At 42.6% G+C, this 20,595-nt stretch overlaps 1 protein-coding gene across 2 annotated transcripts in view; it reads left to right on the top strand.

Annotated features, from left to right (window-relative positions):
- Nucleotides 1-463: 463 nt before the first annotated feature.
- SRFBP1 (serum response factor binding protein 1) overlaps nucleotides 464-20,595 on the top strand; it is a 47,468-nt gene continuing 27,336 nt past the window's right edge. The window contains exon 1 of one of the 2 annotated variants that reach the window (XM_079995693.1): nucleotides 464-620. In XM_079995693.1, the coding sequence (XP_079851819.1) occupies nucleotides 591-620 (30 nt within the window). In that variant the 5' untranslated portion in view covers nucleotides 464-590. Of the gene's footprint in view, nucleotides 621-739; nucleotides 964-20,595 lie in introns of those variants that run through there. The other variant, XM_079995694.1, reaches the window with a different exon arrangement.

Genomic DNA, 20,595 nt, shown 5'->3' with positions numbered 1-20,595 from the left:
AACGTACCCTAAATGATGCCGACATAAAAACCTTACTCATGTGCCAAGTTGGAAAAACGAATTTTTTTTAGTGTGTTTATCCCCCACCCTCTCCCCTCTCCTCTTCCCCCACTGGATACCACATTGCCTTAGAATGAACACAACCAAAAGACTACTTATTACAATGATGATGATGATGATGATGATGATGTATTGAATTTATATACCGCCCTATGCCTGGAGGTCTGAAGCAGAAAAGAAAGAGAGGAGAGAGAGAGAGAGAGAGAGAGAGAGAGAGAGAGAGAGAGAGATTGAGATTGCACGTTCCTTTGTCGTTCATGAAAATCTTTCATAAAAATAATTTTAAAAAGCCCACAGAGCTGAAGCGGACTCGAAAGCAGCCAGCTTGTCCTCCTAAACCATAGAGGATGAGCTGCAGAGCGGCACCCGGAAGGAGCGCGCCGGAAGGGCCGCGCACGAGCGTTGTTGTTTCGCTCGCGTCCGTCGTAAGGAGAGACGCGAGGGGCGGCGAGGGTGCGCTGCGCGCGTGTGTTTGGGCTCCGAGCCGCCCCTTCCGCGGAGCCCCGGTGCGCGCGATCCGAGGAGAAGCGATGGCGCAGGCGCTGAACCTCAACAACGAGGTGAGCGGAGGGGGAAGGCGCCCGGCGGGTTGAGGGTGACCGGTCGGGGAAATGCGCGCGCGGGGTCGGCCGCGAAACGGCGCCCTCGCCCAAGGGAGTCGAGGGCGGGAGCTCTGCTGAGCGAGGATCAGGGCCCTCCCAATACACGCCGCCTTCTGAGGGAGTCCTTGCGCGGGGTGGGACTGGATGACCCTTGGGGAACCCTTCCAGCTCCGTGAAGCTCATCCCACTGCTGGGCAGGAAATGTCGAATTACAGATTTGGCCGTGGGACCTTTAATTACTGGCTTCGGCTGAATTTAAACCCCACCGGTCTACTACCCTTAGTAAAAAAGAAAGCAAAAGGTAACAGACTTCTGGATGCTTATGTTCAGTCACAAGCGACTATGGGGTTGCAGCGCTCATCTCGCTTTTCAGGGTGATGAGTGCTGCACCCCATAGCCCATAGGTAGTCAAACTAAGGGCCGGATCAGGCCCAATCGGCTTCTCAATCCGGCCCACGGAATCAGCGTGTTTTTACATGAGTAGAATGTGTCGTTTTATTTAAAATGCATCTCTGGGTTATTTGTGGGGCCTGCCTGGTTTTTTTACATGAGTAGAATGTGTGCTTTTATTTAAAATGCATCTCTGGGTTATTTGTGGGGCAGAGGAATTCATTCATTTCCCCCCCCCCCAAAAAAAAAATATAGTCCGGCCCCCCACAAGGTCTGAGGGACAGTGGACCAGCCCCCTGCTGAAAAAGTTTGCTGACCCCTGATAGCCGAATTCAACTGGACTTTACCATCCAGGGATCCTTTACCTTGTTTAGGTAAAGGTAAAGGGACCCCTGACCATTAGGTCCAGTCGTGGCCGACTCTGGGGTTGCGGCGCTCATCTCGCTTTATTGGCCGAGGGAGCCGGCGTACAGCTTCCAGGTCATGTGGCCAGCATGACTAAGCCGCTTCTGGCGAACCAGAGCAGCACATGGAAACGCCATTTATCTTCCCGCCGGAGCAGTACCTATTTATCTACTTGCACTTTGTCGTGCTTTTGAACTGCTAGGTTGGCAGGAGCAGGGACCGAGCAACGGGAGCTCACCCCGTCGCGAGGATTCGAACCGCCGACCTGATCGGCAAGCCCTAGGCTCTGGTTTAACCCACAGCGCCACCTGCGTACCTTACCCTTTTTACCTTTACCCTTATGGTGTGTATTTTTATATTGTAAGCTGCCCTGGGATCTAAGGTAAAGGTAAAGGACCCCTAGACGCTTAAGTCCAGTCAAAGGCGACTATGGGGTTGCGACACTCATCTCACTTTCAGGCAGAGGGAGCTGGTGTTTGTCCACAGACACTTTCTGGGTCATGTGGCCAGCATGACTAAACTGCTTCTGGCACAACGGAACACCATAACGGAAGCCAGAGTGCACGGAAATGCTGTTTACCTTCCCACCGCAGCGGTACCTATTTATCTACTTGCGCCGGTGCGCTTTCGAACTGCTAGGTTGGCAGAATCTGGGGCAGAGCAACGGGAGCTCACTGCTGTCAGGATTTGAACTGCTGACCTTCCCGATCAGCAAGCCCAAGAGGCTCAGTGGTTTAGACCACAGTGCCACCCACTCCGCTACTCTTAGTATCACAAGATCGTCACGAGAGCACTTGGACTAAAATGGTCAACCCAACACTTTGCGTTTCTGGTTTATCACTGCAACAGTTATTAACACTGGGCTTCGGTAAAGCAAATAATTAAGTCAGACACCACCTATATGATATCGAGCGACAGAGTAATTTGGCCACCATAAGGAAATTTTGTCCATGGTATGGTTATTTGCCACCTAGTCGTTTTGACCCGTTGGCACTATCTGCAAAATGTAACAATTCCAAAATACAGGCGTGCTTTTCCTTACGCAAGATGGAATATACTGCCTTCGGCTGTACTTGAGGGTCAATTTCAAAAAATCCTGCTGGAAAAACAGTTATGTCTCTGTGGAGATGGCAGTATTCAGTCAGCGGCTCATGTGCTTCTGGCTTGCACTCTTTATAAAGATTTGAGGAGTGAGGTTATTACCCCTCTATTATTGTCCATGCGGGGTCGCTCAACTATTGCTACTGTGTCCTTTCTTCCAGCAGATCAAGATAATCAGGTGACAGCAAAAACTGCAATTCTTTTTAGCAGGGAGGGGCAATTAGATCTATTATTTGATTATTGTTATAAACCTCCAGAATGTATTTTGTATAATTAAGTTTTTACCTCTATCTTCGGTATATTTTATTTTATTGCTATGTCTAGTGGCTGATGCAGATAACGATGCTTCTTCTTCAGGAGCTCTGCCTCGGCTGTTTTGGCTTTGTAGTGCTGCTGCAAAACTCCTGAGCTTGCTCAGTGTCCGTTGTCCTGCAGATATCGAGAGCAGTGGCCATTTGTTTATCCATAGGGTCATAGAGTTGAAAGGGACCTGGAGGGTCATCTAGTCCAACCCCCTTCACAATGCAAGGATCTCTTTTGCCCAGCGTGGGCCACAAACCCACGAACCTAAGAGTCTCATGTTCTGCTGACTGAGCTATCCCACACAACATATCCCAGGTGCCTTTTCTTCCTCTTAGAACAGCTGCAGCCCCATGCTCTGCATGTTTACCCTCAGAAGTAGACCCTGCTAAGTGCACCAGTTAAAGGTGCAGTGAGTTGCAGTATTGACTTTCCCTCTCGCCAAAGGGCCACTGTGTTAGGTCACATCCACAGCGTACATTTAAAGCACTGTGCTAACATGGTCATGGCTACCCGCAAAGAAGCCCGGGAACTGTAGTTTCTTAAGGGTGCTGACCTCACAGTTCTACTATTGCTAGCACCTTTAACAAACTATAGGGTTTTCCATGGCTGTTAAACTAGTATAACAGCACTTAAAGTCTGTGGTGTGGGTATGGTCTTAGTCTTTTACAGCAAAAACAACTGAGTGTCTTGTCACACCTGGGGAAAAAATGAAATTTATTATAGCATACTTTTTTTTGCAACTTTTCAAAATGCAAGTTTATATTGATTAAATGACCTGTGGTCCACAAACGTTTACGTCTTAATATTCCTTGTGTTGACCCAACATTTGGTTGAAACATTAACTTTGCCTTTCCTTCATTTCTGTGACTTTTCTCCTCCTTTCTTTCATTCACACACACCTGTCTTCATTATCTTCTTTTCATAGTTAGTTTTGTGTTTCACATTCTCCCACATCCTCTCTTTCCCTGTTTCATAGTGTTGCTGTGCATTTTTTGTGCAGAAGTAAAAGAGCTGAAAACTGAAAACTCTGCTGAGTGGGCAGGTACTACTGCCAGTGGTGGCCTTACTGGTGGTAGCCAGCACAAGCCCTCCAAACAGGGAATTGCGGGAATAGGGAAGGTGTGGAACTGAGCCTGTTAAGGATTTGCTGGTTCAGCTACTGTTTGGGTCTCTGCTGCACCAGCATGGATTGGGTGCAGTGAAAACCAGAAGCTCGTGGCCATAAGTGGCAGAGCTGCAGATGCATTGTTCTGTACTGCTACTTCTTCCTGGGAGTTAGACTCACTCCCTAAGGCTTACAAAATACTTAAGGACACCAATTGTGAAGGAGAAGGTTGGATTTCTTCGTACGTGTGCATCTCTTTTGTGATTGCATGGAACAGCATCATGTCGTTGACACCTGAAGAAGTAGGTCAATTTCTAAGACTGTAAATGATGAACTTCTCTGTCCTCTAGTGTCCCACTGTAGATCCAGTGGTCCTTGATCCTTGATATTCAATTCTTATGATTCTCTTATTTGACATCTTCCAGTGGGATCACTTTGTCAGTCTGTTACACCAAAAAACAAAGCAGGTGAAGTAAACTCTAGTTCATGAAAGCTTATTCCATAATAATTTTCTTAGGCTTTAAGGTATCACAGGATGCCTTATTCTCTTTCATTGGGTGTTTGATATATTGGATACTTGCACCAAGTTTACCCTTGCTATCTTTTATGCTTTTTAACGTTAGTTTTAATTGTTTGATAGTTGTCATGCTTTATTCTTATTTTAGTTGGGCTTTGTATTTTGGTTTTTTGCTGTTTTTATTGTGAATTGTATTTTCTATTTTAGATTTAGATCTGACACACTTGCAAGTGCTAAAAAATACAAGAAGTGGTAGAATATGTTTGAAGTTACAAAAGGGATAATACGTTCCAGCAATACATTTAATTTTGTGGTTGTTTGAATATCAGACTTAGAATTTAACACTGGTTTATACTATATGATTTTTTTTTGTTAAATACACGCTATACTTAATTTGCTTCTCCCTGCTGTCCAACTTGATCATGCAGCACCATGGCTGCAGTTTGTTGTGAGTTCCCTTCTTTTCATATCCATGCAAAGCACGTTTGCATCGGAGATAGCTGTTATTGGGTAAGAACTGCATGAGTGTCTGTTGCTGACTAGGAATCGGGAGTACGGACAAATACGTATTATTTTATTCAATTTCTAAATTGCCCTTCGTAATCAGTTACGTTCTCTGGGCTGTTGACAAAACCAGCTCAAATTATTAAAACAATGACGTTCAACCAACAGTTATATTTAAATCAGAACAGCAGGACATCACTCATAATCCCTTCTCAAATTAGCTTCCCCAAAAGGTCTGGGTGAAGAGGTAAGTCACCAGCTGGGGGCCAATAATGATGTTACCAGTCATACCTCCAAATGAAGTTTCATAGACAAGATGCCAACACAGAGAAGGCCTTATCGTATGTCACTGTCACATGAGCAGATCTTAATGCACAGGCAGGATAATAGGAATATATAGCCACAAGTGAAGAAGCCATTGTGCTGTATTTGTGTGAATATTATTGATCTCATTCAAGTCTCTGAATTGTTGGGAAAAGAAAAATAATCTATTCATACATTGGTATGAAGCAGGCTTCATTTAAGGTTAGTGTTGGAGCATGGAATGATCCCGATTTGCAATTATATTTGCGATCTGGAAACAACTTTTTGCTGGAGACCTAAACAATCAGCGATGCATCATTAATTTGTATACAGTGGTACCTCGGGTTAAGTATTTAATTCGTTCCGGAGGTTCGTTCTTAACCTGAAACTGTTCTTAACCTGAAGCACCACTTTAGCTAATGGGGCCTCCTGCTGCTGCCGCGCCGCCGGAGCACAATTTCTGTTCTCATCCTGAAGCACTATTTCTGGGTTAGCGGAGTCTGTAACCTGAAGCGTATGTAACCTGAAGCATATGTAACCTGAGGTACCACTGTAATAGAATTTTGTTTCTTCTGGTCATCGCTTTTTGGCAGAGAATAATCTAAAAGAAAAAATTAAGATGCAGTGGTATTGAAAAATATACTCATAAAATGGCTTTATGTGCAAATTATACTTGAAAATGTTGCTAGGTGGCAGCACAAAATAAGTAATAAGGTCCTCTTAACCCCCACCCTTGCACTGCTTGTACAAATTCTCTTGCAAATGTGCTTAATTTACGGACAGATTAATTTAAAGGCTTTAATATATGTAGTGTTCTAAACAGAATTGCGAGATGTATTCTTTTAGGACAGACTCCCCCGGCCCTAAATTTACGTATACATTTTTAATGGCACTTGGGCATTTGGGGTGAAACTTCAGGACTTCATTCTGCTTTCCTATAGATGGAGCATAGCAAAGCCCTCTCACCTAGACCACATACGGAAACACCTGAAAGACCTACATTGTCTCCCAGTATGTTTTCAAGCACAATTCGAAGTGTTGGTGCTGACCTTTAAAGCCCTAAATGGCCTCGGCCCAGTATACCTGAAGGAGCGTCTCCACCCCACCGTTCAGCCTGGGCACTGAGGTCCAGCGCCGAGGGCCTTCTGGTGGTTCCCTCATTGCGAGATGTGAGGTTACAGGGAACCAGGCAGAGGGCCTTCTCTGTAGTGGTGCCCGCCCTCTGGAACGCCCTCCCATCAGATGTCAAGCAAATAAACAACTATCTGACTTTTAGAAGACATCTGAAGGCAGCCCTGTTTAGGGAAGTTTTTAATGCAGGGGTAGGCAACCTAAGGCCCGGGGGCCGGATGCAGCCCATTCGCCTTCTCAATCTAGCCTGCAGACAGTCTGGGAGTCAGCGTGTTTTACATGAGTAGAATGTGTGCTTTTATTTAAAATGCATCTATGGGTTATTAGTGGGGCATAGGAATTCATTTATTCCCCCCCCAAAAAAAAATATAGTCCAGCCCACCACATAGTCTGAGGGATGGTGGACTGGCCCACGGCTGAAAAAGGTTGCTGACCCCTGTTTTAATGTTTGATATTGTCACTTTTTTATTATTAATATTCTGTTGGGAACTGCCTAGATGGGCGGGTTATAAGTAATTATTAATTATTATTATTATTATTATTATTATTATTATTTTAGTGAATCAAGTGGAATTGTAAGCTAGGTGAATCAAAACAATTTGTGTATATTGTTCAGAGGGGCTTACACTGTTGGAAATATATTTAGGACAGTATCCATTGGTCTAGTTTACATGTGCATAAGCAGGAAGGTTCACATGTCACACAAAATTATAGCTTTGTGAGGCATGCATTAGCAGGAACCAAGTATTGATAACTTAAAATTTGCGTTCTCTCTTCTCTTCCTTCCCTGTAGCTGCAACAAGTTCTACAGCAGTTTCCCCCCCTGCTTTCCCTGAATCCTGGATTGTCATGTTATCCAGACCAAGGATCATACTTTATAACAAACTTTGGTAGGTTTTAAATCAAGCCAATGTCCAACTGTGGTTTCTGAAGCTCACTTGTTTAACTTAGAGTTTGATAGAAAGCACGATCCTTGGTCTGGACAACACACGAAGTTGATTTGGTAATGGAAAGCAAAACTTAAAAGCTACCCAACTTGTCCGCCCAGCTGCAAGGAGGAGAAGTGGGAACGATGGTGGTTTTTCCCCTCTCATGCACATGAATACCATTTCTAGGCTATAGAAATCAAATCTTGAAAGTAGGTTTAGAACTGAAAGGTCATTTCCTAGCCCTTATGGGTTGTAGCTTGCAAAAGAGGTCTGGAACTACGATGGCCAAAATACTCACAGATCTGAAGTATAGAATGAAAGAGTAACAGAAACCCGGATTTCATGAAACTTTGAAGTGCTATAAAATTAAAACCGTTTGAGATAGAGGGGAAATATTTAAGAGGGTTTCTTTCAACCATAAGGGAAGGGTGTACACCAAGTTTCATCAAAACCCAAGACGGTGGGTGGCATGACCGCGTTGAACTGACGTGGAATGACCTGGAGAGTAGCTGGCCACAAACTTCACACACACACTTCCCTCTGCCCAGAAATAGGCTGATTTTTCCCCCTTTAATTTCTAAGGATAAGAGTGATGAGCTAAATTGAGACTACAGTGGTACTTCGGGTTAAGTACTTAATTCATTCCGGAGGTCTGTTCTTAACCTGAAACTGTTCTTAACCTGAAGCACCACTTTAGCTAATGGGGCCTCCCGCTGCCACTGCGCCGCTGGAGCACAATTTCTGTTCTCATCCTAAAGCAAAGTTCTTAACCCGAGGTACTCTTTCTGGGATAGTGGAGTCTGTAACCTGAAGTGTATGTAACCCGAGGTACCACTGTAATAATAATAATAAATAAATAAATAAATAAATAAATTATATCCCGCCCTCCCCAGCCGAAGCTGGGCTCAGAGCGGCTAACAACAGTAAAACGATAAAACATTCTAAAATCATTTCATTATAAAATTAATGAACTTATTATAGTAAGTTAGTAATTCTACACATCTACCAAGTATCTGTTTTATAGAACTTTGTCAGTGTGTGCTAGAAGGCATTGACAGACTGTATTCAATTCAATTTAGTCTTATTGTCCAAAGGCATGAATGTGTAGATTGTTAATTAGCAAACCATTCTTAGGTTGCCCTAAGCCTTTCTTCATCCTTTGAGGATACGTGTAACAAGTTTGTCTCTTGTTTAAAATAGTTTAATATTCTCTAGCAAGTTCTTTAGTAAGAATTTCCTGTGATGGATTGAGTTCTGCTGAAAAAAAATCTCTTGACATTCTTTCGGACCATGTCAGTGTTCTCAGCAACCATTCCTATAAAGCTTATGAAATTTCCAAGCTCAGCCTCTGAGATAGAATTTAGAAGAACGTTTCCCCCCCAGGATCTCTTCCAGCAGCTATTATTCAAGTTTTGAGTTGCCACATCATCAGTTGCAGAACATTAAAGGCATACTGTGACCAGCAGATTCAAGCACATATGCTTGCAGCAGATTATGAAGAAATTAAAAATGCAACAGCAGCCTGCATACTTGTTGCAAACTGAGCAGTATTAAATGAATATAGATGAAAATGAGATTTTGCCTCCCCCTTCTGCTCAGAGTGGTTTGTGTGAAGTGCATTTGGTTGGGCCACGTAGGCTAGTTAGAGGTTGCCAGAAATAAAACATGTGGCTGCTTACTTGAGCTGGTGCGTAATAAAAAAATTGCAAGCTCAGTCATGGGAGCTTGCTGTAGACTATATTTAAAGGAGCTGTAACATAGCTGTGATGAAAACACTGACTGGTTAACTGGTAAAGCTACAGGTGTCTAAAAGAGATATTAATTGTACCAGGTGACTTTTAATCAGAACTGATCATTCATTTTACTTATTGTATATGACATCCCTTCCTTTTCAGTCATTGAACTGTTGAACACATCATTCATTTTTCTTTGTAACTGGGATGAGGCTGTTTTTTGGGGTCTAAACTCTGAATGTCATTCCTAAACCCGAACAGTCACATTGTGTATAACTGAAACTGTGATGCGTACAGTTCAATTTAATTTGGTGTTTTTCCAGCATATGAAGGGAAGATTCAGGGTCCCCCCCCCAGTCCACTTCTCAGTCTCTCTTCTGATTCAGTGATCCCTACTGCATGCAACACATCACAAAAGAGACCCTGCTGAACCTCCTTTGTAGAAATATGGCAACTTTTGCCTGCCTTCTTCTCACCAGGCTCTGCAGTTCATTTCATTTGTTTTTGCATGGTTCCCTGCTCTAGTTCTGCTGGCGAAGGCTTTGCAGTATGGTGGTTAGAATTCTTTTTGTTTAACTTTCTGATCCTGTCAAAAACAAGAGAGGCACAAGCCACAGCTTACACTCTCTTGGTGTAAACACTAATTTGAACCACTGAGCTTATGTATCTTGGGAGCTATGTCCGTAAGCTACAAGGATCTCTTCTTTCAGCTTAAATGGAGCTACATGCTCAGTAGGTGATCCTCAGTTGTGTCCTGCTTGGCTGTGCTTTTCTTAATCCACAGCAAATATTGACCACAGTCCCAACCATGACACTCTGCACATGTCTAGAGACCCCCTTGCCACTTACTGTTCCCAGGCTCCACAAGTAAATTGGGGCATTAAGTGGGACACTCTGCCCCTCCCCTATACTTTCCCAGCTCTATATCCATCTCTCCATCCCCCCCCCAACTCAGCATAAACTAACAAGGAAAAGGAATAAATTAGTTTGGAATTCTCTGCCATGCTTTAATCTGATTGTCCTTTGCTTTAGAAACACTCGCCTGTTTGGTTTAGGTTGCCCTGGGGAAGATAAAACAACTAAAATTCTAATTATCATGCTGATGATAACAACAACTTGACCTCATTCATTGCTCTCTCAGCACCACACTCTACCCATGTACAGTGTGGGGATAATCATGCCACATGCATATCTTTTTATGTTTGGAGCATTTGAAATGTGCCATTTAAATGCCTTCTTTACATGAAGCTAGTTTAACCAGGCCTTCGGCTGATTAATATTCTACAGCCTTTTGTGTTTGCAGGTGGGTGGTTACTATTTTGTTGCTTTCATTTTGATTATTTATTTGTGCCTTAAAGGGCAGTATATAAATCAAACAAACAAATACATGTGGGAATGTTGTAATAATGTGTAATTTATCATTTGAAAAGAATGTGAAGTGTGACATTGGTTCTTGGTATCTTTCTTCAATGTTTCTTCCACATTAACAGGGATTTTGTCGGTCTTCAATATATTTTTGAACAAGTCAGCAAACACTGCTGTTGATAGTACCAGCTAGGTTCACAAGTAAAAACTTTTGATTTTGGTGACTTTGCAAATAAGATTTAACATCCAGGTTAACATTCCCGTTTTATATTTCCTGTCATTTTAGGAGTGTCAGCTGTTACAAGTTTTGGTTATGAGACCATGTATTTGGCATAAGAAAAAAAATTATTTCTTGCAGCGACTCCATGATAGATGGTGGAATATAGGTGGCGAGTATTAAGTATGCAAGGAATGCCAATTGTCAGAAATGGTTGGGAGGAATAATGTTCTACACTACCCTAGAACGAGGTATAACTGCAGCTGTGAACACAAGTATGCCACGCTGCAAGAGTCATTATCGAACTTATGGATAATGGATATTTCCTTCCCAGTCTTGGTTTCTTTTTGACATTTAAAGAGAGTACAGAGTGGAAAACCAGTGGATGTGGAGAGGAGGTCCTTAAAACCTTTCTGATCATTACAGTATTTATTGATTTGGATGGGGGAAAGCTAACACAGAGGTACTTCACCTGTTCCCACCACAGCTTATCCCCTGCAACCCACAGTTGCTGCTTCTCCTTGCAACTGTGTGATTCTGCTTTGTATATCAGAGCTAAGCACCAAACTGGCAATCCTTTCTTGGGCACTGATATTTAGTTCCAATCTTAGTTCTTTCTTTTTTTTTTTTAAGAAAGCAACCACAGCAGATAATGGACTAGTATCCATACCAAATTAGTTGCACTTAAATTCCCTTTGCAGTTATTGGGACCAATTGCTCATTACTTAAGTCAAATTGATTTCAGTTCATTAACTTTTTGCTCTACAGTTTTCTAGTGTGTTTCTTTTTGTCTGTAGCTTTCTCTCACTGTGATGATTATGCTAATTTGTAAGTGATTATACTGACTTCCATATTATAATCCAAATAAGTTTAGCTAAGTGAAGCAATTTAGTCTATATTTGGTCTTTGTATTCCATCCAAATTGGATTGGTGGCTTATCATATTTGAATTAAGGCAAGCCATGAGAATAAAGCAAAGAAGAATCCAACAACTTTGAAAGGGAACTTATAGCTTACTGCCAATTTAAGAGAATTGTGGCCATAGCATGTGTGTTCTATATAAAGCTTGTTACAGCTGTTTTCATGTCAGTTAAGGAGGCCTGAAAAAGGGGCTAGAATCTAAAATTCAGAAAACATCATTCTCTTAGAACTGACCATTCATAAATCTTCATTTTATTTATTTGGTTTTTTTGCAAAATAATTTAATCTGCTAAAATATATCTACTACTGATTTAAGTGTAGGTATTCCTTTGTATATAATTTTAAGTTTGCAATGCCTACAATTGTGGCAGCAGTTGGGGGGGCACTGCTGCCAAGTTTATCTGTGTACATTTCTTCACTCAATACTCTCTTCATGCGGGAATGCTGAACAGTAGAAGAAATATTGTTTTACAGAAATTCCACAAAGTAGGCAGACATTTTGTAAGGAAATACTCCTCACCTCCTTCTTAGTTTTTAAAGCATTTTTTTCCAATTGAAGAAGGGAAATCTGCTTGTAATTGAAATAACACACCCGCATCCATCTCGTACCCTAATTTATGTCACAAGTCACGGGTTATTAGTCTCTGTTTTCTAATGGTTCCACAGACCAACTTGAAAAGCAGGTGCAAAATTTGATGCTTGCTTGCGTAGCAGTTGCTCTTGGGGCAAGCAGGTGAGCGGCTGCATCTGTCTTTCATCACCACCACCACCTTCCAACATGAAAAAGCATGTTGCTGTCAAAAGATGTGTCTGGCATCATCAAAACTCTCCCTAGGGGCCAGTGAAGCCTAGGATGCTGGCAAGACAAAGCTGTTTTAAGACTGGAGATTGCTATCAGTCCCAAGGCAAAGTGTCTGCCAGTTGCAATTTGCAAGATGCTTAAGGAAGAGTGCATAATAATGGGTACAGAAAAGCCAGTGCTCTTAACAAGATTGTCCAGGTAAGGATGTCTAGGGGGAAGAGGAAGGGAGTGAGACTTAGCCTGTGGGAACAAAGCAGGGCAACTTGAGTGAGAGAAAAGATCACTTATTTATTTCACCAGTTTATCTTGCTCTACAGCAAAAAAAAGCAAAAAACAAAAAGCCAAGCCACCCCTATGTTGTTGTTGTTTAGTTGTTTAGTCGTGTCCGACTCTTCGTGACCCCATGGACCAGAGCACGCCAGGCACTCCTGTCTTCCACTGCCTCCCACAGTTTGGTCAAACTCATGCTGGTAGCTTCAAGAACACTATCCAACCATCTCGTCCTCTGTCGTCCCCTTCTCCTTGTGCCTTCCATCTTTCCCAACATCAGGGTCTTTTCCAGGGAGTCTTCTCCTCTCATGATGTGGCCAAAGCATTGGAGCCTCAGCTTCAGGATCTGTCCTTCCAGTGAGCACTCAGGGCTGATTTCCTTCAGAATGGAGAGGTTTGATCTTCTTGCAGTCCCTGGGACTCTCAAGAGTCTCCTCCAGCACCATAATTCAAAAGCATCAATTCTTCGGCGATCAGCCTTCTTTATGGTCCAGCTCTCACTTCCATACATCACTACTAGGAAAACCATAGCTTTTACTATACGCACCTTTGTCGGCAAGGTGATGTCTCTACTTTTTAAGATGCTGTCTAGGTTTGTCATTGCTTTTCTTCCAAGAAGCAGGCGTCTTTTAATTTCGTGGCTGCTGTCGCCATCTGCAGTGATCATGGAGCCCAAGAATTGTCATTGAGAAGCCAGTCCCAGCCCTCAGGCTCACAACATAGGAGACACAACATGAAAGGAGAATGGACAGGAGGGGAGTAGGAAAAATGAGCTCAGGCACTAATTCTTAGTTACAGAGATCTTGTGGTGAATTGCAGGAATGGAAAAATGAGGAAGCCAAAATTTGCCAGTCTTAAGAGAAGCCACTCTCACATCCTGATGCAAAGGCTGTTTGGGGGCAAATTCACACTGTGATTGCTGAAGATAGCCACTGCCATGTGCAAAATTAAGCTTTGTTCATGATGCTGAAGACAATTGAAAAAGTGACCTTGGCAACAACATTCAGCAGTTGGATGGTCACTGGGTGCTGATGTCTTGTGGGCTCAGTAGTCATATGCCTTGAAACTAACAGAATTGAAGTGCGATAGGAATAGTGTCCCACTGAATGGCTTCCAAGTTAACATTGTTAGAATCATAGTCAAACCTGCATTTTAAGTTGTTTTATAGATGTATATTCTAAGATGTATATATCTAAGTGATGTAATAGTGTCCTTTGGCTTTTACTATAAATTCAATGTCAGTTTTTCTTGACTCTTTTTTACTACTTGGGTGTTCAAGAACAGAATGTAGCTCTCATCCTAACACAGGTTGGTGTTAATGTTTTCATACTTTGACCTACCCACGGTTATACGCTTTAAGCTATAGATTTGTACCGTTCATGAGAGCTCTTTCCCCTTTTGGTCAGACTTTCCTATGAATGTTCTTAAATTCTTGGCCGTGGGTTCGCTTAAGTTGGACCCCTTCTCTCTCTTCAGATTTAAAGTAAGCCCCCAAAGTAGCCAAGCATAACATTTTATTCTAATGCAATACATCTTTCCAATATCTGCCACCCCTTACAAGGTCTTTACAATGTATAATCTTTGGCTGTGATCCAGTGAGTCCTTTTAATACACCCTCTTAGCATTCCATCACCCTCCGCAATCTCTAAAGCATGCCTTAAACTTCTCTGCAGTTTGTTAGTTGACTAGGCTCTGCTAGATTTTTTTCTTTCTTAAACTCGCTGCACCACAGTTGTCATGAGTGGAATAATCAGATGCTTGGGATTCCATTGGGTGTAGGAAAGGAAGCAAGGAAGTGTATTTGATTAACATTCTCAAGTAAGTTTAATCTGTAAGCCTTCTCAAAGTCGGGTTTATTTTGGCTGCATGGGAAAACATGATTACAGTTGAGTAATTACGTGAGAGTCAAATGAAGTGATATTTGAAAATGACGCAAGAATGACCTACACTTGTGAATTCGCTAGAGGAGGCATGGTGGACACATGGACCGCAGAAGTGCTGCCATTCCAATTTCCAAGTTTAGAACATGAATCCCCATTTCCTTTTTCTTCGTTCTCATCTGGCTCTAATCCAATTCAAACCTTACCTTGCATGATGCTGCCCTTCCTCTTCCCTCCCCCTGCGATGCTCTGAAATTGCTATGTTAACCATCTTTAAGTATCTTCAGTTCCAAGCATGGATTCCCCAACCATCTGCTACATATTTCCCCATACCCAGGTCAATATCTTGCATTGTTAAGAAAATAACATTAACATTAGAAATATTAATGTTTACATTTCAAAGCACTGCGGTCTGCACAAACATCCCAAGCCAATGTGTTCCCACCATGTGCACAGTTGATATCTATTTGCTTTTGCACTTTACCAGCCCCCTTGGGTGAATAGGGTCCTGGCTTTTGCCCCAAACCACACAACAAAGGAAATTGCATGTAAGTGAAGAAGTAAACACTTGTTATATCAGCCTAGCAATACAGACTCAGTAGCTGAGAAAGAGCTCTTGCAAAGGCAGAGGAGCAGCAACGAAAAATTCAGTCCGACAGCAAAGGCCAAGGTTACTGGCAAGAGCTCCAAGACTTCAGGGGAGCTGCTATGTTGTTTCAGTAAATTTCCCCGCCTCTCTGCCAAGCTTTTAAGCAGGGAGAGGAGGCAGATGAGTAATGAAGTCCATAGACAATTACCATGTTTTTCTGTGTATTGGACGAGGTTTTTTGACTCAAAAATTACGTCAAAAAACTGGGGTTGTCCAATACATGGATAGTGGCATAGGGGGAGAAGCGGTGCGCCGCCAGCCAGCTCATTGGTGAGAGCGCAAATTCCCCCGATGGCACTGCGCATGGCTGGCGCTCCCTGGATCGTTTCCCGCACAGCGGCATCAGAGGAGGTTGTGCTCCCAGGAGCACAACTTGCCCCGATGCCGCTGCCTGCGGGAAACGATCTAAGGAGTGTTTCTTGCCCGCAGCTCAACAACTTTGGGTCCTCTCCCCTCATTTTACTAAAATTGAGTCCCCCAAAATGGGTGGGGGGTGTCCTTATACAAGGTGATGTCCTATAGACAGAAAAATACGGTATTTCCAGGACTCTGAGGGCAATGGTAGGATCTGCAGAAGCTGGTTGGTTTGCCAGACACATTCTAGTCCCTTCACATTTTCTGTCAGGCCACCAGACACCCAAGTCATTGCATGTAAGGTTATGTATTGCACAAAAAGGCCAGCTGTTCAGCTGCCACAGCATCGCTGACGTGCCTGAGCTCATAATGATTCAGGAGGCACATACATGCACAGTTAACAGTAGGTAAGCCCTCTTGCATGGAAAAGGAAGAGTCTTTGGCTCCTTTCCCTTCTGCTATTTCCTCCAGTTTGGTGAGCACAAATAGGTCTTGCAGTTACAGAATCATACAATTGTATTCATACAATTTTCACTGTATTCATGCTGCTAACCCAGAAGTGGCTTCAGCTAACACCCCACCGAAGCCAGTGAAATCCTCTTTGTGCCAGTCTTTGGCATCTAAATGCAAGGTCAGATCTAATAGCTCTGTCAGGCTGTGGGAAATCCCAGTAATTTAGTAAACTGCACTTCCAGAGAACTCTGCCTCCATCTTGTCTGGATTGGGCATCACTTTATTACCTTTACTCTCTCTCATTGCTGATCCAAACACGTGTTGAGAAGATGAGTAAAAAAGGAAAAAGGAGAAATTGGAAGCATATTGGTTGAAATAAGCTTGCTGGAGATATTGGACAGCAGCTGATTTTTCCACATTATACTGATTTGGATTAATGTGCCAAATCAGTATAAGATAACATGTCCATATGTTCTTACGCCACAGGGTGTGTCCTCTTTTTTGCATTCATGGCCAGCAGTTAGTTGACCTTTGGTTAAATGCGTTCCTAAAAATATACTATGTCTCCACACGTAGTCCTGGAAAGAATAAATTAAATATTGGATAGGAAGTTAAAAATATATGTTTGAGTACGTAATGATCTGCTGTGATTTTCTAAATTGTGGGCCTTGCCTGTGCCTGGTTGTTGTTGTTTTTATTATAGCTTGTGAACTTTTCATCTATATCAGCTAACGTATCCATGGAAGTAGGTGGGTTTGACGTCAGTTTGCCAGATCTGTGACAGGCAAGAATTGAACTTGTGCAGCTATTCCTGCTAGAGAGAATGTATTAACAGCTGCAGACGTGTCAAAATCCAAGGCACAGTCCCTTGCTGGGGAGCAATGTTGTAGTGACAAGTCAGATGTACAAGTCGGAGCACCTGATTCCTTAGGATAACGTTGGAAATCTGGTTGGAACAGGTTGGATGGGCAGGTACAGGAAAGAAGATGGGCCTTGTTTGGCCCTGAAGTTTTGGCAGAGAAACATTGATCTAGGGTGGCCAAAAACAACTGCTGGGAACCCCAAGTTTAGTTAGAGTACTTGTTGTTTATAAACTCCATTTTCATATCCGTACTTAAAAGAGTGGCCTAGTGAGTTCCGATTAAAATATTTTTATTTTTTACATCATAGTTTATTTTAAGCTGTGTGCGTTGAGCCTTTTTCCTTATAAACACTATCAGGGATAATATTTATGGACATTCATTCGCTATTACAGGCATCGTTTATTTAAATTTTGACTCTGCAGAAGTGTTTCTGCAAGCCAGTGCTTCCTGTTTGCACGGTAGTAAGATGGAACTGTAGCATGACATGGTCACTCTGGCCAAATTTCTAATTCCTGACCCAATTGGTTGCAGATATGCAAACACTTCTACCTTGCAGTAAACTGTTTTTAAAGGGTTTTAGTATCATTTTACATCAATATTTGTTCCACATGGGGTGCATTTTCCCAGAGGGAGGCTGTCTTTTTGGAGACTGTCTTTTTGGAGACTGTCACAAGGAAAAGGAAAACAAGCCTTGCAAATTATCTTGACTCCTTTTCCCCCCAACCTTAAATAAGAGGTCAGGCTGATGGTTTGGAATTGGCTGTTACACTTATACTTCCCACTACTAAACAAATAGGAAGTGTCTACAGAGTCGGAATTTGAATAATAAACTACCCCTCCCATAGCAAGTAATATTAATAAATATTTTCTCAGGTCTTAGGGGAGGAAATAGTGACATTTTACTTATTTGTTTTTTATTAAATTTCTAGCCTGCGCTTCCAAGGACCGCAAGCAATACAATTTACAATTTAAGGCAATGCAATTTAAAATAAAAAAAATTTAGAACATCTAAAAACATTTTAGAGCAATCACATATCTTCATAGTTGCTAATTTCAAGGTTGCCATGGTCAGTAGTATCCCATCCAACACCTGGCTAGAAATAGATGTTTTTTATTTTCTCCTGAAAGTCAGCAATGAATGAGGCAGAAGCAGCTCACCAGGGAGGGCATTCCACAAATGGAAGCAATCCCTAACCCAGTCCCTGGTCAATGCCAACTGGGCAGCAGCTACAGGTAGCACTACCAACTGGGCCTCCTATACCCGCAGGTCTCAGGGCAGTTCACAGAAAAAAATCAGAATATAAAACCACAAAATATATAATAAAAATAAAAACAACAACCCAGTAACCCCCCAACACACACAAAACCACATTTTAAAAGGGCATAAGATGTCATTCAATGTAAGCCAAGGCCCAATTAAAAAGGAATGTTTTTGCCTGGCACCTAAAGGTGTATAATGAAGGCGCCAGGTGAACCTCCCTGGGGAGAGCATTTCACAGACGGGGAGCCACTGCAGAGAAGGCCTGTTCTCGTGTTGCCACGCTCTGGACCTCTTGCTTGCATTTATAGCTGATAGTCAGTCTGGGAAACTTTGCTGTACTACTAGCTCTCCATCCCTCACACCATTGTAGCGTAAATCCCTCTCTTCTGTCCTTGTTAGCAAATGACCCAATAACTCTACAGTGGTACCTTGGGCTACAGACACTTCAGGTTACAGACTCCACTAACCCAGAAATGGTACCTTGGGTTAAAAACTTTGCTTCCTGATGAGAAAATTGTGCTGCAGCGGCACGGTGGCAGCAGGAGGCCCCATTAGCTAAAGTGGTCCTTCAGGTTAAGAACAGTTTCAGGTTAAGAACAGACCTCCAGAACAGTTTCAGGTTAAGAACAGACCTCCTGAACGAATTTCAGGTTAAGAACAGACCTCCAGAATGAATTAAGTTCTTAACCTGAGGTAGGAAAGGTAAAGGGACCCCTGACCATTAGATCCAGTCGTGGCCAACTATGGGGTTGCGGCGCTCATCTCACTTTATTGGTCGAGGGAGCCGGTGTACAGCTTCCATGTCATGTGGCCAGCATGATTAAGCTGCTTCTGGCGAACCAGAGCAGCGCACGGAAACGCCGTTTACCTTCCCACCGGAGCAGTACCTGTTTATCTACTTGCACATTGACGTGCACATTGACTACCAGTTTTCTGAAAGCCGCTTCCTTCTGCCCACAGAGGCCTTCCCTATCTTCCCGGGGAAAGGGAGAGAGGGGGTCAAATGGGCTCCTTGTTCTGCTTCTTCCTGCAGAATTCGCACCAGCAGCTCTCCAGGCAAGTAAATAGAAATACGGAGTAAGCTGAAAGGGCTACTTTAAAATGTGTTTCAGGTTCCTTTCTAGTGTTGAGTCTGTGAGGTAGGCTTCAAAAAACACCATCACATCCAAATCAGCTTTGATCATGGTGGAATTAAATTAGATACACACACGCATTCACGCATTGCCACATAGCAGCTTTTCACTGAGTTGGATCCAAACTTACATTTTTGTGAATGGAAGAGCTTCCATCTGTGTACTTTTGATCCAGCAGAGGTCTCCTATTAATGGAAGGGGAGGGAGAGGCAGTATTTACCAATCTTCCCTACCTCAAGGGTGTGAGGCACTATAGGAGAAATTGGCATGTCACCTCCGTTCATCCATCAGTGAGAACAAAGTCTAGATCTGGTGGTGTTCTCTGGTTAGAATTTAGTGTTCTTACACAGTTGTACCTTGAAAGCCAAACAGAATCTGTTCCAGAATTCCATTTGACTTCCAAAACATTCAGTAACCAAGGCTCAGTTTCTGATTGGCTGCCAATCGGAAACTGCGCCGGATGTTCGGCTTCCAAAAAAGTTCAAAAACCGGAACACTCACTTCCGGCTTTTGATTGTTTGGGAGCCGAAATGTTAAGCAACTAAGCCATTCAAGATCCAAGCTACGACTACCACATTTCAGGTTCTCAAAGCAATGACCTCAACTATGGCAGCATTGTAAGAGAGGCTAGTGTTGCTATTTTTTATTATTAAACATACTTTAAATAACTTGGGTAGGCTAGCATTCTATTTTTAACTTTGGGGTGTGGTGATTTCTGTCTTATTTATATGGGTTGCTTTTTTTAAGGCGTTAACCCTGTCTTTGTGCTTCATTTTGTTATTTGTTTTTGCCTATTTATTGCATGCTGACCTCATGTTGTAGGACATCATGGAAGTGCTGTAGGAATTTATAGGGTTGCCTAGAAATGTTTGATCTAAGATAAAATTTGGGTCTTCTTGACTGTCAGTGCCCATTTAGTCCATTCACTGCACCAGAAAACAGTCTATTTCTCTGTGAAATGGAATTTGAGAGAGTGTTTTACCGAAGAATGAGTCAGGTTTGCATTAACATCATCTTAAATTAAAACATTCATGTGGTTAACTGAAGGAAGTCTTGTTCTGTAGAAGACTTAGAAGAAAGTACAGGTGTTTTGTGGTAGTGTGAGTACATAAATGAACATGTAACACAAATAAGCTGTCTTCACCTATAGCCAAGCTTAGGTCTAAGAAAATTAAACATGACTGCATAGGAATGTCCTGGCTATTTCATGGCTTGTTTCTTTTCAGAACTCAGACATGTTTTGAGACTTGGTTTGTTCCTCAACTGGCTGGCTGTTTTTGGAAGCAGTTTTGACTTTTAACAGAAAAACTGAATTCAGTCTTTTGTTAAGCAAGGGAGCTAACTA

The sequence above is a fragment of the Podarcis cretensis genome, assembly GCF_951804945.1.
Source record: "Podarcis cretensis genome assembly, chromosome: 11".
Lineage (NCBI taxonomy): Eukaryota > Metazoa > Chordata > Lepidosauria > Squamata > Lacertidae > Podarcis > Podarcis cretensis.
Note: the sequence above shows the minus strand (reverse complement) of the source record. Positions and strands in the feature narration are given on the sequence as shown.